This window comes from Lytechinus variegatus, chromosome 2, assembly GCF_018143015.1.
Source record: "Lytechinus variegatus isolate NC3 chromosome 2, Lvar_3.0, whole genome shotgun sequence".
Lineage (NCBI taxonomy): Eukaryota > Metazoa > Echinodermata > Echinoidea > Temnopleuroida > Toxopneustidae > Lytechinus > Lytechinus variegatus.
The window spans coordinates 3,233,152-3,251,810 of record NC_054741.1 but is presented as its reverse complement, the minus strand read 5'-3'; the positions used below and the strand labels follow the sequence as shown (position 1 = coordinate 3,251,810).

The 18,659-nt window shown below is 34.5% G+C and overlaps 2 protein-coding genes across 3 annotated transcripts in view; one reads left to right on the top strand and one right to left on the bottom strand.

The window, feature by feature from the left end:
* LOC121407080 (copine-3-like) overlaps positions 1–975 on the top strand; it is a 65,748-nt gene extending 64,773 nt beyond the window's left edge. For both annotated transcript variants that reach the window (XM_041598003.1, XM_041598004.1), the window contains exon 15: positions 699–975. In XM_041598003.1, coding sequence (XP_041453937.1) covers positions 699–705 — 7 coding nt within the window. In that variant the 3' untranslated portion in view covers positions 706–975. The remainder of the gene's footprint in view (positions 1–698) is intronic.
* A 5,841-nt stretch (positions 976–6,816) lies between these two features.
* Positions 6,817–18,587, bottom strand: LOC121407079. Its single transcript, XM_041598002.1, has 5 exons — positions 18,501–18,587; positions 15,648–16,012; positions 13,571–13,730; positions 12,333–12,464; positions 6,817–10,121 (listed from the first exon to the last, which is right to left on the bottom strand). The coding sequence occupies exons 1-5, from the start codon at positions 18,554–18,556 to the stop codon at positions 9,143–9,145; spliced, it is 1,692 nt and encodes a 563-aa protein (XP_041453936.1). The 5' UTR covers positions 18,557–18,587; the 3' UTR covers positions 6,817–9,142.
* Between the last annotated feature and the right edge of the window lie 72 nt (positions 18,588–18,659).

The window sequence follows — 18,659 nt, the reverse complement described above, 5'->3', positions numbered from 1 at the left end:
TTGTTACAATGCTGTACCCAGTGTTATGTACAGTGTTTATTAGGTAGTATTTGTCCATTGTAGTATAGAGGTATTATTCTTTTCATTGGTGTATTCTTAACTTTATTGTGTACCTTTTCAATTTTCTTCTGCCAAACTTACTGTTTGTCCTATCACTGGTTATTGTTTTCGATTTTTAATTATATACTTGCCATATACAGTACTTTCAATTAATATCAATGTATTGAAACATTTATTTTTCAGGGCCTTCTGACAAACTTGTTACCCGTTCGTTTTATTTTTAGGATTTGAAGTATAGTACTGATCAAGTGAATTCATACCACGCAATTGAATTACATATTGCATGTTACATATGATAATCAACTAATTTACAGAAAATTACAATCAAGTGCAGCCATTATCAAGTAAAAGATGATACATGTAGAAAATAGCAATGTTACATCAGCGATGGTATAGTCATGTTTGTCTTGCTTGCTACATAAACCCCCTAAATTGAAACCATTTCTTTTCAAATTATATTTTCTGAGATTTGTTTGATATACCTACTTTTTTTTCCATATTTTGATAATGTTGGACAGCTGATAAGAGAATGTCAAGTAAGGATAACTTCTCATGCAGTTTGGCTGACATTTTGTTTATTTCCTGATGTTTTCATTCTTTCCTACCCCCCCCCATTATTTTCCCCAAAACTGTTACAGATTATGAGCATGGGTGTGCTCTACACCTTCCCATCATGCACTGCACCTGTCGAACAATTTTATTCACTGTTTATATGCTGATGTCTTCAAATGAATTACTGAAAGGGCAGAATGGAAATGAAACGTCCTGCATTCCTCTGTTCTGTATCTGATAGCTGCCAACAGTGTATTTAGTTCAGATGTTGAAATCGCTGTAGTTAGTTCAGATAATGAATTCAGTGTCATTCAATTGTTGAAATAACTTATTTCCAAATGATTTTTTTCCAATTATTTTAACTTCAGTGTAAAAAAACATTTGTTCCAGTGCCATGAACATCATCACTTATATCCATGTAAAAAATGCATGAGATGAAGTTTATGTTTCTGTGTTACTTATTACATTTTGAAATGACATTTCTTTTATTCTACGCAAAACTGTATTTAAATGCAAATGCCTTTAAAGGATCAAAATATTGAAGAACCTTTAGTCTTGAAATAGCATCTTTAGACTTTTTGTCAGTGACAGAAAACACATATATGATTTTGAGCAGTGGCATGACTGGTTTTCACGATCAATTTACATGTAATATAGATTTTTTCTTGAATCGCATTTTGACTTGTTTACATATGTGCCCTTTGCCATTTGAAAAAATAAATAATAATGATTTCACAGAATATATTTAATATAAAATGATATATGTAGATTTTTATTTCAACCATATTTTAGTATGGTTAAATCAGACGGAGTACATACAAATGTAGAAAATGACACATGATATTCTTATACATACTCTCTTTTTTTAATATGAATGACTTTAGATTTTGATTCTTTGCTTTATTTAGATTTATTTATGTATTTTATTTATCTAAAAGCATTTGTAGACTCTGTTACACAGAACTTGTCATTAAGGGTGATTATAATTGATTATAAAATTTTGATAAATGGCATTGAGTTTTGTGCAAGAGGAACCATGGGTTTTTTTTCAGTATGGTACATTTTGGTACCATGTATCAAAACAATGGTTTAGGTACACTGTCAAACCTCTTAATGGATCTCTTCCACTTGTACTAAACCTCTTCAGTCTATGATTCAATTTGTCTAAACCTGATGCCCCTTACTTGGGCTAATTGTCACCTGGTCTAATTATTATTTGGTCTAAATACCAATGAAATTTAGCCTAATCCAAACTGGATATTTTAAATGCACTTGTTATTTTCATAGGACAAGTGGAAATGAGACAAAATGATGAACTGGAAAAGTGGAATTAGACCATATGGAGTTCATCAAATTGAAAATTAGAAGAAAAAAAATCTGAACAGTTGGAGAGGATGCTACACAAAGACTTACCTGTGTTTAAAATTACTCTTGAATTCCCAGGTGTATGTTATAAAGAGACACATCACCACGTTGGTCATATTGTGCTTATAATCAATGAGATTACGCATTGAAGATCATGTGCACATCGGCTCTTAATCATGACTTTCAGTCAGTCTTAACTCTTTACGAGACCCCTACCTCCCCCCCCCCCCGATACAAGTGTAATGGTTGTGAAGCATATATACTTTAAAGTTCAAACTAAACTTATCACTTTTTTATACATAGTGTGATAGAGCCAAATCAAAGGACGACACAAGATACAGTAAGCTTTTGTCTTATTGACATCATCTGAAGCAATCTGTGCCATTATCCTAACACTAAAATGGTTTCTGGCATTCTTTGTCATGATTTAGCTGTATCACACACTATGTTCATTATTTACAACTCATCATCACAATATATCTTTTTTATACATATTTATAAATAGTTGTAGGAATAAAGAAAATAATTGTTTTATTGGTCGGTAATTAGTTAGAGATCTATGCCCTGTCATCCTTTTACTAAAATACAACAAGTGATGTGCAAAGTTTTCCAGGTGTACAAGTTGATATCGGTACGAGGATAAGGTGCTCATTAGTCATGTACCAAACATGCAAATTTCATTCAAATTTTGTTCTAATGTATATTCATGTATGCAAATGAGTTTAATGGGCCTGTGAGGAGCAGTGGATGTTTCTCCACAGTTGTGATCAGTGCAATAAAGTGTATCATAGTAATAACAACAACAAAATCACTGTAGACATTATGTTTTACATATGTGATATATAGAATAAGAGATCAGTCAAGTAAGTAGCTAGCTCTGTGTGTGTTTTTTGCAGGATTCCTTTGTTAACCTCTTGACTTCTAAATCCTGTATTTCCTATGTGCTTTGTACAGAGAACGTCTGGTTCTGGTAGACAGGAGATTAATCTTTTTCTTGTGCACATTTTCAAAGCTGGTGCAGATGATTGCATATAGACTTTTTATATGGAGCAAATTTATCCATGATCATATATTTGTATGATGGTTTGAAATGAGAAAGCATCATTCATTTCTTTTTATTTATTTGTATTTTATTCAAATTTCTAAATTTGAAAGCATTATACATCTGTAAATTGCATTACTTACATTGTAGTCACCGCACCTCCCTCTATTACAAATAGAACGGTTTAGCTCAATTGTATTTTAAGTTGTTCAGAATATTCACCTTAAGTTGATTCAAACCAGAATATATAATTCTTGTAAAAAATTGGATGTGAATAGAAAGCAAAATCATTTTTTTCTCTTTTTTTAATCAGTGATTATCATTTATGCAGCAAACACTGAAATTCATATCTAAGTATAAACTATTAGATGACTGACTTTTACATTCATGTATATCCTGTAGTCAAGTGATTCATAAAGCCTCTATGAAGTGTCCTTTTGTATCTTGTATGGCTTTGACAATTTGGCTGCTAATAATGTATCACATTTTTAACAGAAATATAGCAAAACAAAGAAAATAATTTACTTCTTTTATTAAGGAGCAGTTTTAGAGTTTGGCCTTGTGAATTTTACTCCCTTTTCATGTGTAATATTCATGAGAATCTAGAGGAATATTGTGCGAGAGCTGAAAATCAATTTTGTTTTCTCCAAACTTGGGAGGGTTGTCAGTGCATGGTCCCCAAACCTCAAACTCTCAAATGATTTTCTCCAGACTTCACGCATGCAACAATTCAACTAATCTTCCCTTGCACTGGATTTTTTTTCTCAAACATCTGCTTGTATAATTTACTTCAAAAATTGATACTGATCTTTGATTATTTAGTAACGTTACAGAGAAATGGTTATTAAACAAAAAGGTGATGGCTGCATGCATTGATGGGGGAAAGACAACCTAAATGTGACATATTTTTCTGAGATAAATAACCAAGGCCCGTCACACAAAGTTTAGCAATGATCGTAGAACATCTTTCTATGATTGATTCCATTGACTACAATGTACAATCAATCATGAAAATCAAGCATATGATTAATCGCTAACCTTTGTGTTACGGGACCCAGGGTTTATATAGAGTTACAAGAAAGTTGATAAATTTTGTAGATTTTTCTTTTACAACAACCCAAAAAGTTGTGATTGTGCCTAAAAATATCTAAGCCCCCAAGGGATTGTCTGTCAGATACAAGGAATATAATCCATCCTCACTTCTCAGTGTAGAACAGTGAATGTGTACAGAATATGCCTTCCCCCCCCCCTCATTGCATCCGTGCTTAGTCTTGGTACCAGCCCATTATTGAGAAAGTGTTCAAAATAAACCTATGAACAGTACAAATTAACTTGACCAAAACAATGTAGACTACAATTGAATATAGATATGATAGTTTAATTTGTATATCTATACAGGTTTCTGTTTTGACAAATGTTCAAGCCATTTTCAGCCTAGGCAAAATATTCTAACGTCAAATATTTGAGCAGGATTCGCCGTTTCTGGCATCGTAGGGGTGGATGGAAAGTGTAGTTAAAATTTGCTTCAACCTTTTGGTGGACACTTTTATATTATATATACATGTACTCTTAGAAAGAATACAGATGCATAGACTTTTCTGTAGAATACTATATTTATTATCATACATTATGAAATATTTATCAGTAATTGATCAAAATAGCATCAGATTAAACTCCATATTGGAGATTAATAAAATTTTGTTGAAATCTAAATTTTGGGGTATGAAAATATGTGTACCTGCCTATAAGATATGATTTTAATGAACATATGAATCATGATTCAATTTTTAAAATTAAAAAAAAAGAGAGATAATTTTGTATAAACTTGTAAATAACAGTGTGATTTTATTATACATTCAAAGGTGAAGCTTATTATTTGTAAGGTAATCATGAAAGAAGTATGTATTAGACATGGATTTCTGTTCTGTACTCTATAAACTTATAGACTGATAAGACAAATTAATGTTCAGAAATCTGATTGTGGTTTTAAAAGCAATATGCTATTTGATGACTTTAAGTGAATTAGTTAAGAAGTAAATATATTGTTTGCTTGTGCTTTTTTATGATATTGTATGTAGAATATTCCAATAAATGATGCTCATATTAGAAATCATATATGAATAGATCTTGTCATTTTGTGTCAATAAAGTAAATTTTAATACGTCTTTGAGAATGACTGTTTGAAGGGGGGGGGGGTGGAATTTTGACACGGGATTAGAGGTCTCTTTTATTCTTATCTCACAAAATACCAATGAGAAGTGGTGATAAGACAGTATGAAATGTTTTTCCATTAGCATACCTTTAATCTTTTGCTGAAGTGTACTCTCAAGGACAAGTAACACCCATGTTCCTGCTTGAATTTGTGCTAATTTAAAGGTAAATGCTAGTTTTGGTAACGATATCAAAATGAGTTTGTACAGAATTCAATGAAATGACCACCAAAGTGTCTGTCTGTATAAATAAAACATATGTGCCACAGGATTCTGGAAGAAATTGTGTAATTACTGAGAAATCAGCAAATAAGCACAGGATTCGGGTAGAGCCGACATTCGAAGAAGAATTATACACTGTCCCACGTGCGCTTATCTGTGTTGGGGATCTTCAGTCTAAACATTTTCAAGCATAGATTTCAAGATTTCACAAAGTGCAGTTTATGTAACTGTACCAGATCTAGATCCTCGATGATATACTGACAAGCCTTGTTTTACAGACTTTCTCATGAAATCAGTGTTTACTACTACTACTGGAATTTCTCTTTAAATGACTTGAAAGCAAAATTTCCAAAGACTCTCTCATAATGATCATTTGAATAAAATGTTTTAGTATATTTGTATCGTGTATGAAGGCCTGACAAGTCTGTCGTACCCTAAAATCTATTTATAGGACATGCAATATCCTAACCGTATATACTAAAAATCTGCTCAATCACTTTGCTTGCTCACACTTTGAGATATCCTGGGGTCACCATTCCCAAATTAAATTGTGATACTATAAAAAAAAAAACTGAACTCAAAATGAAAGATTATTCCTAATCTTTGATGGCTTTTCCTGAAAGCTTCAACATTTTTAATTACCCTTTATTCTTGTATTTTTACATCAAACATTTTGTAAAGGGTGAACTTCCCCTTTAACTTTAAGACAGATTTTTCCACAGTTTGATCACATGACCCAAACTAATCCATTTAAGATGGTTTATTTCCAATTCATCTAATGCCAATTCGTCCAATTGCCATTTTGTCTATTAACAAGTTGGTCCAATAGCCATGTAGTCCATATACCATTTGGTCTGATGGGACAAGTTATTAATTGGTCAAAATGAATGAAAATGAAATCTACCAACTGGTTATGAGACAAAATAATTAGTTATCATTTGGTCTACCGTCAGTTCATCCACTATCGACATGGTCTAATTACCGATTCGTCCACTTACATGTACCATTTCGTCTATTAACCAGTTGGTCCAAAAGCCATTTAGTCCATATACCATTTGGTCTGATCAGACTACATGTGTTAATTGGGCAAAATGAATGAAAATGAAATGGATATTAGACCAACTGGTTAACTTCTTCTAATGGTGATAAAAAGAAGTTATTATTGGACCAAATGGCTGTTAGACGAAATGTTGATTGATGAAATGGCATTAGACTAAATGAAAGTAGACCATGTGATGAGTGGACAGACAAATTAGCAATTTACCTCAGACGTTAGAACATCAGCCATTACTTGTGCAAAGTTGAAAGCGTTAACTTTTTTGAAAAGACAAATACTTTGAAAGGAATGGAAGTTACAAGCTGAGATGAACTTTCATTTATTAATTTATTGAAATAAAAAAAATATCAGTAACTTGTAAAAATACATCTCTGCAAAATAAATATACTTACACTAAACAGCTTTCATTCTCAAAAATAATGACAGGCAATGGAATGAGAATACTGTCCATTCAAATAAAATTTCATTTGTTGTGTGTTTTGAAATATGAGTCGCATATCAACCATTGAGTATGCTGCTTATTCAAATAAGAAAGTTCACCCTGGCATAAAAATGATTTCAATATTTATTAGACAAAAGGAAGAAACATAATCATAATGTTAACTCTGATGATTACTTGTCAAAAGTCCATAAAAGGAGAGTGAAAACCTTCAAACCAGTTGAATTGTATAAAACATGAGTCACAGAAACAGATCAATGAAAGTTTGAGAAAATTTGAATAATTGATAAGAAAATTATGAGCACTTGAGATTTTTAAATCACTAATGCTATGGATCGTAAGAACCTCCTAAGGACAATGCAACCAATGTACATGGTGTAGATGTTGCACATGAACAACTTCCCTAATACTTCAATTGCTTCGTTAGTCAAGTCTATCGCTAGATGAGGTATTCTTATAGGAATATGTAATCCAAATTTCACAAAAAGCATGGATAGATACAAGTACTTTACTTAAACATAAGATGAGCCAAAAAAAATTTTTAAGGTATTTAATGTTTTTTGTCCATTAAAGGGGATATGCATCTACATGTATGTATGACAACATAAATTTTGATCATATTGCCAATTGCATTCTCAACATTCAAATGCTTAAAACTTCCTATTTGTTTGCCCAATTTTTCTCTATTTTTCATTGATCTGTTTAGAATTTGATTTTCTGAGTTTACATACTAGTATGAAGCTAACTTGTTCCAAGATATTCATTCTCTTTTAACAATAGCCTCTCATCTGAACCAACTGTGTGTCAGGGTGAACTTCTAACTTAGCCTTATCTTACAAGAACTATTAATTTTTTAAAATACACATTAAAAAAAGTTCTCTTCTTTTTTTGCTGACAAAAAAATCATTTAATCTTTAATTGTACTTATTAATAGCACATGTAAACTTATGGGTAAACAAAACTCAGCTTAATTTTCATTTTCATATTTTGTGCACCTTTAATGATAAACATGATTTTCCATGATTATTTTTCCCTTCAGAAAAATATTTAAAATATAATCCATATTTAATGACATAGTTAATTCATCACCTCAAATGAATTTGAAAACTGTACAACACATGACCTTAGAACAAATAGTAATACCTGGGCCCCGTCTTACAAAGAGCTACGATTGATCCTATCAATCACAACTATGGATGGCAAGCAATGTCAACATCTATTATGTTTTTGTTCAAAATATTTTCTAGCTGTAATGTATATTCATGCATTCATTGTATTCTTGAAAATTCACTGCACTTCTCATTGCATTCAAAGGACATTGTGCAAATTTTTCGTAAAAAATATTATGGCACTGATGGATTTCCATATAGTTACGATTGATCGGATCAATCGTAACTCTTTGTAAGACGGGGCCCTGGTCATGTTGGGTGTATATTTTCAGATGTTGATAAAGTAAGGCACAGCATTACATATTTATGAATCCCAAAAATATTGTGCTCAAAATTGACAATATTTGAACAAAAAATATTTTTAATGACCATTATAAATGATTGGGAAAACAATGCCCCCACTGAAAATTTAAATCTCCATCTGCACATTCCAAATTAAGCTCAAAGCTACATGTGGAATAAATATTTGAAAGTTGGGTATGTATGTTGGACCTCCATGTTCAATTTGCTCTTAAAGTCATGCATGACTTTGCTGACAGCTTTTATGAAAGAGTAGCCAACTTTCTCAATGGTTTTGGAAAACTAGAATGTACAGGGCTTGGATCAAGAATACATGTGTATCCATAGGGAACCATATCAGATGTTCTTGTACAGAGCTTCTGATCAACTTCCAATTTGAATTTTCAAAAAATGAATTGAAATGCCTGAACTTAAAATAATTAACCTCTATATGAATGGAATCAGTTTCTTTTCACCATATCTTAAGCTTATACATGTAAATAAGAAATGACTTTGATAATTCAAGTGTCAAATGTACACTGAGATTATAAATACCTTAATAAAATGAAAAAATATGCAATAAATTCTATGAATACTTTTGAAATCTGACAAATGTTTTCCTGATATTTCATTTGATTCTGACAAAAGGAAATAATAAAAGAAAATAGTACAGATGTGTCCACAGCTGTCAAATAAAATAAATTTTAAAAAGCTCATTTAGTCCATTACTCGCTCAAAAAAAATACTTCAAGATGATTCCTCTATAATGGTGTTCCAAACACCACCACAATGACTTCCCTGACCAAACAAAGGTTGATACCCAACTTCTTCTTCATCATCCCACCCTGGAAAGTTTGACATTCTCAAAGAACCTCTAGGGTGCAGAGATCCACCACCAAAATGACCTCCAAAGTCTGAACTATCCGAGGTGGATGAAGGATTGATCTTCCTCTTCTCCTCAGCACGGCGCTTTCTCCTGGATAGTTTCCGGGACTTCCTAGGCGTAAGACTGATAAAGTTGATGCCAGACTCCTGGCTTCCACTAGTCTCCTGCGATAGGCCATAGTGGTGCACTCTATCGTCATTTTGTGTTATAGCGGCATCACTGAAACTGTCATGGTCATTCCAGAAACTGTTGTTCTTGCTGGATGAACTGTCTCTTTCACCTCTTGCAATGTTGCTTTTCCTTGAAACTTTGTTCTTCTGCAATCTAACTTTCTCCCTGGAGTTGGAAGTATCTGCCTTCGACTCCTTGACCTTTGTACCCACTTTCTGTGACTTGCTGGTTATTTTTCCTGTCCCCCTTTTAGAACAACCACTAGTATCGCTACTACATTGTTTCTTTGAAACAGCACGAATTGGTTTTGATCTCTGCTTCACATCTTGATCTGACGCTTCTGAAGTGCTGAGTGGTGGATCTTCAAACCATCTTCCAGATTTCTTGGCTCTCTTTGATGTCTTCTTTCCACTTTTCACCAACCCCTTCTTTCCTGAACTCTTACAAAAGGTCTGGGGAGCACTTGCAGGAGTTCCATTCTTTGTTTCAAGTCTAGTGAGAGATGCCAAAGTTTCAAAGGACTGATCTCCAGGAGATGAGTCTTTGAATGATTTCTTCTTTGATCCCGACTTCCTCTGTTTGGTGCTGTTCAGTGTCTTTTTGCCTTCCCTTGATTTCCTTACTGCACAGATGTAGTTTTGAAGGCTGATCTTTCCCCATCGCAGGTTCCTGTAAACAATCAAGGACATTGCATGTACATGTAATATGTAAGAGCATGTGATACCCTCGCACAGGTCAAGTCTACTTTCAACAAGAAGTTGATTTGAATAAAAAAAGAGAAGAATCAAACAAGCACAACGCTCAGATAATCAGATATTTTACACCTTAGACCTTGATAACAGTGGTGTAATAAGCAAAGTAATTCGAGGGAGTTGAACATGGTGTAAAGGGCAAAATTTATATTTAAAAAGCAAAAATTATGATATTTTTATGAAGAAAAGCAAATTCTGAAATAAAGAGTGACAATATGCTCCAATTTACCGTTTTTCCTTTTGTCTTTTTTTCCTCCTTCTTTCTTTCTTGGTCCCCCTCATCTACATCTATATGCCAATAAACACACTTGTACTAAGTTTAAAATTGATTCATCAAACTACTTATTTTTTGTAAGGATGGAAAACCCCAAAACCTAATGCCTCTCGCAACCAGCTTTGGCAGGGAAGCTATAAAAAGGGAAGGCATAAAAAGACACCAAGACTTAAATAAAAAATATGTGGCAATAATTACGCAGAACAAACTATCATCTTATTCAAACCAGTCCCAAATTTTAAACAATATTTTCAGATTTCTTACATTAACACATTGCATTGATGATAATTCAAACTTTTGGACTATGCTATTGTGTTTTTTTACACAATGGGATTTCAGAGCAAGGTTAATGCAAGATTTGTCAAACAACACAGACTTTTTAACTTCCAAATTTTGGGGGCCAATCCTATGAAATCTAATTAAAGCTTTGCTGTTGAGAATCTCCAGCATCAGCTCTTTGACAATTCCAAAGATTGGTGCTCAATAAACATTCCAAATGTTTAACTATACAATCATGTGGATGTTTCATATTCAGTAGCTGTTAACTTTACAAATGACTGGTGAATGTTTCTTGGGAGCTAAATCAACATCAATGAAATTTGAGGTATACCATTTCCCAAAAGGGTGACACGTTTGTTCCTGCGACATTTGCTCTGGGCTTAATTTCATCTAAGATGTAGGGTTAGGGTTGCAATAGGGTTTTATATGAGGTTTAGGGTAGGGTATAGTGTTAAATTCAGGGTTGAAGTTGGTTATTCAAATAGTGTGTGGAATTTAAAGTGGAGCAATTGTCGCCGGAGAAATCGTCATGGAACCCTCAAAAGAAAAGGTAACCAGTTGTTTGTAAAGTAGTGGATAATTTGCGAATAGCTTCTAAAACTGACCAATGGTAAGGCCAGGTTGTAAAGGACAAGAGACTTGGGGGTGTTGCGAGAAAACATTTGCGATCAATTGCAAATATTCTGTTACAATTTTACAACTGATAAATCAATGTTAGCTGTAGCAAATCAGATTAAACTTCTTGTTTCAATGAGTAGATTAACAATCAATAACTAATATGAAATTATCTGCAAGACATATGATTGATTTAGGGACCAAAAATAGACTTGCAATTGATCGCAAGTTTCTTGCAACACCCCTTTAGACCATGTTCCCATCTACCTTGCCTTCTTGGGCTGGTTTCCCTCAAACCAGTTTAGGAAACCAAATTAGAAAAACCCTCCACTAGTAAAGCGTCTCATCATCATCGCCTGAATTGGTTTCCAGACCCACTTCAAGTAAAGTGTTCATGTTGCTATGGAAACACTTTCCGTGGGGTCACATGAGAACTTTGAAACCACAACATAGGCATTCTACACATAGGCCCATATTCTGAACTTGGGTTTAAATCAAACCCTGGATTCAAGTTGTGGTTTAAATATGGAGAGTCAATAGGGGGCACAAATCCCTAGCAGTACACATCCAATTTACTAACTCTTATGACACTCAAACTGTCTTGGAATGATAACTGGAGTATTTTGAAGCATTTTCTTCATTATGAAAGCAAAAAGGAAACAAAATATTTAACATAAGAAATATACATTATAATCTGAATTTCTTAATTTTGGCTCCCAATATTTAAGCAGAGTTAGACCGTGGTCTAAGTTAAACCTGACTTCAGAATACGGGCCATAGTGTGTACTGAGTAGAGTACAACACAGAATACACACACTCTCAGAGAATTGCTGTGTCTTCATCTACACTTAAACCAGTTTAACGAAGCAAAGCAGTCGTGAAAAACACATTGCGAGACCATTTAATAAGATTGCTTCCAAGACCACTTTGAGCATTCCACTAAACTAGTGTAAGAATTACCGTTCTAAATAAAGTTTATGTGTGACCTCCTCTGCCTCACAACTATCATGGTGACACTGGAGATGTTGACCCTTGACCCACAGGTCATCTATGTCAAGTTTGCGTTTTTGCCACGGTGGTTTTTTCCTTCTCCTGCATAGAAAGCAAATGAAATATACCTTGTCACAAGACCTTTTTTTAGTGATGTAATCCTGTTCAATGATTGGTCAAAATAGAAACATATATAACATTGGTATCATGTAACTGAAAAAAAGGTGCTATTCTGAGATAAAAGATTGTTACACAAGGTAGACCATGAATCTACCGGTACTAGCAAAGGTCCATGGGTAGACTAATAAGTATACATAGCATGTGTAACCTCTTAAGAAGCATGATCATGCATACACAAAGTGCAGCAAATTTCAGTTGTTCATATCAAACTATTCACAAAATATGTAATATACTCCATTTAATTTTATTGACATCTTTTTTTTCCAAGTTGAACTTGCTATGATAAATATAACAAACATATCATATCATGCATTATTGTTTTGATCCAATAGTAGAATTATGGGTTCCTTGGTATGGCAGATCACAGTTTTAATTAGTAGGGGACATGCCCCTTACAAAACATTGCTATACGTTTATGAATAAAATTTCAATATCCATAGCAAAAATAGCATCTGTCGGAGCATTATATATTCATAATCAATAGAACGACAAAAGACTTTGAAAGATGAATCCTAAAACATCAATTAACAGATAGCGGACTATCCACTATAAAGCAAAATGAAATGTTTGATCAATGTACTTCTGAAATTAGCGAACAATTTGAGGTCATCATATAGGTGTTTTATTTTTTATCCTATTTAAAATAATTGAGTAACTTTGGGGAGGTTTGAAAAAATCTTAACTGTGGAGCCATACACGCTATCACTGAATGCAAAAAAAAAAATTGAAGAGGAAACCCTGAAAACTGTATTTCATTAAACATCATTTGTAGTAAGTAAAAAAGTAACCAGTTTTTTCCTCCATAGACTACAGTGTTAACTTAAACATCCACATAGACACTTATGACTGGATTAATCAGTTTCAAGCAATTAAACGACCATTTAGCTTAAAAATATCACATGATTCCTGCCACACCTGAACAATTGCAATTATGATTACGGCATTAGCTGCAAGAGGAAAGATTTTTTAAGATCCTGAATGAAGGTTAACCCTTTTTAAAGTTTTTAGGCAATTCTACTAGGACTCACTTCTTTAATCTTGGTTTATGCATCATAAAGAGGACGTCCTCATCTGTAAGTATACCAGTGCCTCCTTGAACAATGCCTTGATTCAAGCTCTTACTTTCCTGTTCAGTGTCCTCCCACAGAGGGCTTTCTACAACACCAGATCTAGCTTCTGATGGTGCCTCTGTGAGTTGGTAAAGATTGAGATAAAAGTACAGATTAGATGTTACAATGAACAAACTGCAGAATATAAAGTTAATGATTCATAATAACATAGAAGTCAGTCAACCAAGGACAAAATATTCAGAACATTTTGCTTCAAAATGGAGTGGAGAGGGAGATTAAGTAACCACTTTTCAACAATATTTTATAAGAAAGTGAATAAAAACTCACAACAAGTGGAATGCCTCTGGCCGTCTCACCTGCATCACGCGGTTCAATATAGCAGCAGTGCTGACTTTGCATACTACTCTGACTCGCACAAGATGTTCAGTGATACATGGTTACTCTTATGTCCTCTTTTTATGAACTAGACCAATAAACTTACAGAGATATGATGGTTATTCAACAAAAAACCCCAACATGGCCAAAGTTCATTGACCTTACATGACCTTTGACCTTGATCATGTGACCTGAAACTGGAACAGGATGTTCAGTGATACTTGATTACTCTTATGTACAAGTTTCATGAATCAGATCCATAAACTTTCAAAGTTATGATGGTAATTCAACAGATACACCCAATTCGGCTAAAGTTCATTGACCTTTGACCTTGGACATGTGACCTGAAACACGCACAGGATGTTCAGTGATACTTGATTACTCTAATGTCCAAGTTTAACGAACTAGACCAATAAACTTTCAAAGTTATGATGGTAATTCAACAGATATCCCCGATTCGGCCAAAGTTCATTGACCCTAAATGACCTTTGACCTTAATCATGAGACCTGAAACTTGCACAAAATGTTCAGTGATGCTTGATTACTATTATGTCCAAGTTTCATGAATCAGATCCATAAACTTTCAAAGTTATGATGGGAATTCAACAGATATCCCCAATCCGGCCAAAGTTCATTGACCCTAAATGACCTTTGACCTTGATCATGTGACCTGAAACTTGCACAAAATGTTCAGTGATGCTTGATTACTATTATGTCCAAGTTTCATGAATCAGATCCATAAACTTTCAAAGTTATGATGGGAATTCAACAGATATCCCCAATTCGTCCAAAGTTCATTGACCCTAAATGACCTTTCACCTTGGTCATGTGACGTGAAACTCATGCAGGATGTTCATTGATACTTGATTAACCTTATGTCCAAGTTTCATGAACTAGGTCCATATATTTTCTAAGTTATGATGACATTTCAAAAACTTAACCTCAGGTTAAGATTGCGATGTTGATTCCTCCAACATGGTCTAAGTTCATTGACCCTAAATGACCTTTGACCTTGGTCATGTGACATGAAACTCTAATAGGATGTTCAGTAATACTTGATTAACCTTATGGCCAAGTTTTATTAACTAGGTCCATATACTTTTTAAGTTATGATGTCATTTCAAAAACTTAACCTCAGGTTAAGATTTGATGTTGACGCCGCCGCCGCCGCCGTCGCCGTCGGAAAAGCGGCGCCTATAGTCTCACTTGCTTCGCAGGTGAGACAAAAATGCTGCAACTTTCAAATTCCACTCATGAAATGACCTCTAAAATCAGTTGCATATTAAAATAAAGAGAATACAGGTAATTCTGCCTAATTCGAACTTCCATAAGTCGAATAATTGCCTATGTCAAATAATTTTTTTAGACCAGATTAATAAAAATGTAGTACTGTATATTCCTCTTCTAAGTCCCAAGAGATTCTACTTCAATGGCAGAGTTACATGTACCTCATATTTTCTCACAGCAAATACATACATCTTTTAAAAACACATTTTGAATTCAAAACACTTCTGAAAGAGAAATACATTTGCACAGGAATTATTTAGTATATGTCTAAACTTAGGCCTTTTTGCCGCATTTACATGGCCAATAACTATAAGTCTTCACAATACCATACAAATTATGATAAAATTGTGAATCCTGAGAAAATAATTGTTACCAGATAATGACAGGGCATTCTGTTCATGACCTTCATGAAGTATGCTGCTCTCCATTGGACATCTGTCATCATCCTCCCCATCAGCAACCTCATCATCATCAACCAGGTTATCAATGTCTGAATCAATGCTGAAAACACCACTTGAGAAACTCCCCTGATCTTTGGCATGGGGGTGGAATGATAAACTATCAGCTGGTTCGTCATGATCCTCTCTTAATGTGAACGGCACCTTCCTGCTCTGATGTGTACCAGTAAATAATGATGAACTTGACAAGTCTGAACTGTTCTTTGAGTTTCCCTCTTGTCGCTGGACCTTCCTCTTTTTGAACTTTGGCAAGTCTGTCAAATTGCTGTACCGGTGAAACCTATTTTTACAGAAGAAATGTAAAAACTAATTATAATATTTTCAAGAGCTAGATCCAATTACTGATTGTGCCTGTCTAAAAGAGAAAAGGTGAGGAAACTAAAAAAAAAATGATTGACAACTGATTAAGTGCATTAGTTATTTATTGCCGCAACTTACCGGTATTTCATCATAATGAAGACACATCGTTTACACATGTAGGAAATAAAAAGGAAACAATGATTTCATTGTGATAAGAAAATGAAAGTGGGAATATGAGATCATCAGCCCACCTAATGAATATTCATGATGATGTGCATATATATAACTGTTTTCTCAAAATATTGATAAACTTTAAAATTATAAAACTTTGTTATTTGTTATCCGATTTTGATGAAATTTTCAGTATTTTGCTTTGTGAATTTGTCTTTATTTTTTGAGATATGAAGTCTTCAGCCCGGACCATTCCTTTAATTCATGTGTAACCTAATTTTGCGCACGGTTGAATATCTCTTTATCTAATTAATATCTTGAAAAACTAATATCACCAACAGGAAAAGCGACCCAAAATTACTCAGTACTGTAGTTTTCTTGAAGGTAAGGTCTCAAATTGTGAAAATATTGGCAAACATTGGTGAATTTTGTTACCTTTTGCACAGCTCTGAAAAAATCTTATCTTCTTGACACGCATCAAGAAATTGCAAGCAGAGGCCTCAAAATAAGCAAAATGTGATACCAACTGAAATTTGCTGCCGACTTCAAAACATCGCATATGGATGCAATATGCGCGAGGTACCGGGTCCGGTCCGAGCTCAGACCCTGGTGCATGCGATATTTTGAAATTGGCAGCAAATTATTTATACATGTGAGGAACTTCATGTTGGCTCTGAATCACAAATTTTGAGGCTTACAGAAGCATGGAAAAGAAGTGAAACTCTTTTGTAAACTAAGAATATATTAATTTTAATTGTTTTTAAAGATGGTGATGTTGCATGAATTTTATATTTTCCCCCCATAAAATCCAATCTTTGTCACTCAGAATCAGATCGAGTTCACGATCTCGAAGTTCGGGTGGGAGGAGCGTAGTTTAGCGGTAGTGAAGTGGAGCCTGCACGAACTTCGCTCGAGGTGACAACTTTCAAAAATGCCCTGGCTTACTAATAATTAAAAAGACCCAATAATTTACAAAAGCTAGTTCACACTCTCCAGCACACCTCCAGTTAAAACTGTTCTCGACATTATCGTGATATTGGGAACTACCATTCACTTCATACAGCAGCGCTTATTCAGTTACATCATGCACAGTTCCCAATTTCCATTATAAATATAATCTCGTTCGTAGGATGAGTGCCCAATTTCCACCTCCATATAATTCACTTTGTACAAAAGGTACATACAAATCGACAAGTGGTCATGGTGGTTCCCGAAACCACGATTTGGCCCTCTTCTTCATCATTCATGTTCTTGGAGTAATTCGGAGGAACATCATTCATACCAAGTAGGCCTACCACTGAAATAAAGGTGTCCGGTGCACTGCCATACTGCACTGGCTTACCATACCGGTACTCTAGTCTTGAGGACGCAATGATGATGATTTTTTTAGATATGTAGTATATTTCTTCATCATTGACGTCTTGACACTCTCTCCATAGTGCCTTCAGCGAAGGACCAAAACAAAGATGGATTCCCCCCAAAAATCCATCCTTTTCAACCGAAGTCAGGAACATTCATTTAATTTTATTAATTCTTACACCTTCCTACGCCTAATGCCAACGCCAAATAATTTATATCAATATATAATAATTATTTATGATCACAAAATAAATTTTAATATTTGTTAAATAAGATTTTTTATCTCTAAATTGTTCGTTAAGACGGCATTGCTTTCCGGAAGTACGTCATACATAAGCGGTTCAAGGGTCGACGCTATTGTATTTCCGTTGTTTACATGTGGAACGAGGGGTCTACGCGGCATCAGTTAGGTAAGAAATCTTCATTTTTTATATTTTTAAATAGTAATATTTCAAACCTTCCTACGCATTAGGCGTAGGAAGGTGTAAGAATTAATAAAATTAAATGAATGTTCCTGACTTCGGTTGAAAAGGATGGATTTTTTGGGGGAATCCATCTTTGTTTTGGTCCTTCGCTGAAGGCACTATGGAGAGAGTGTCAAGACGTCAATGATGAAGAAATATACTACATATCTAAAAAAATCATCATCATTGCGTCCTCAAGACTACCGGTACTCCTACCAGGGGCAGGGGGTAGTCGATTCCCCACAGCCCAGGCAGGATGGTTGCAGTGAGCAAGTGGGCCAACCCGGCCGAGTCGCCCCGAGGGCCAGGGCTACGCATCCAACTTCATTCAAACTCCGCGGGCTTTACTCATCAACTTCGACTTCGAACCGCTTTATAGTTTATAGACCACTGGCTTGCGTTAAATAGGTTCTTGAATAGGTTCTAGAGTAATGCTTTCGGTGATAATCAATACAATAAACAATCATTACTTACAAATCTTCAAAAATTTCGATAACTTTTCCATGAGATTTTATATCAGCAAGTTCCATGACTTCTGAAATAGAGTTCTGTGATGCGAGATCGTCGGCGCGCGCGTACCTACCGTATGTAGCTTTGCATGCTCACTGCACTGATATCTCTCTTGCTGGAGCT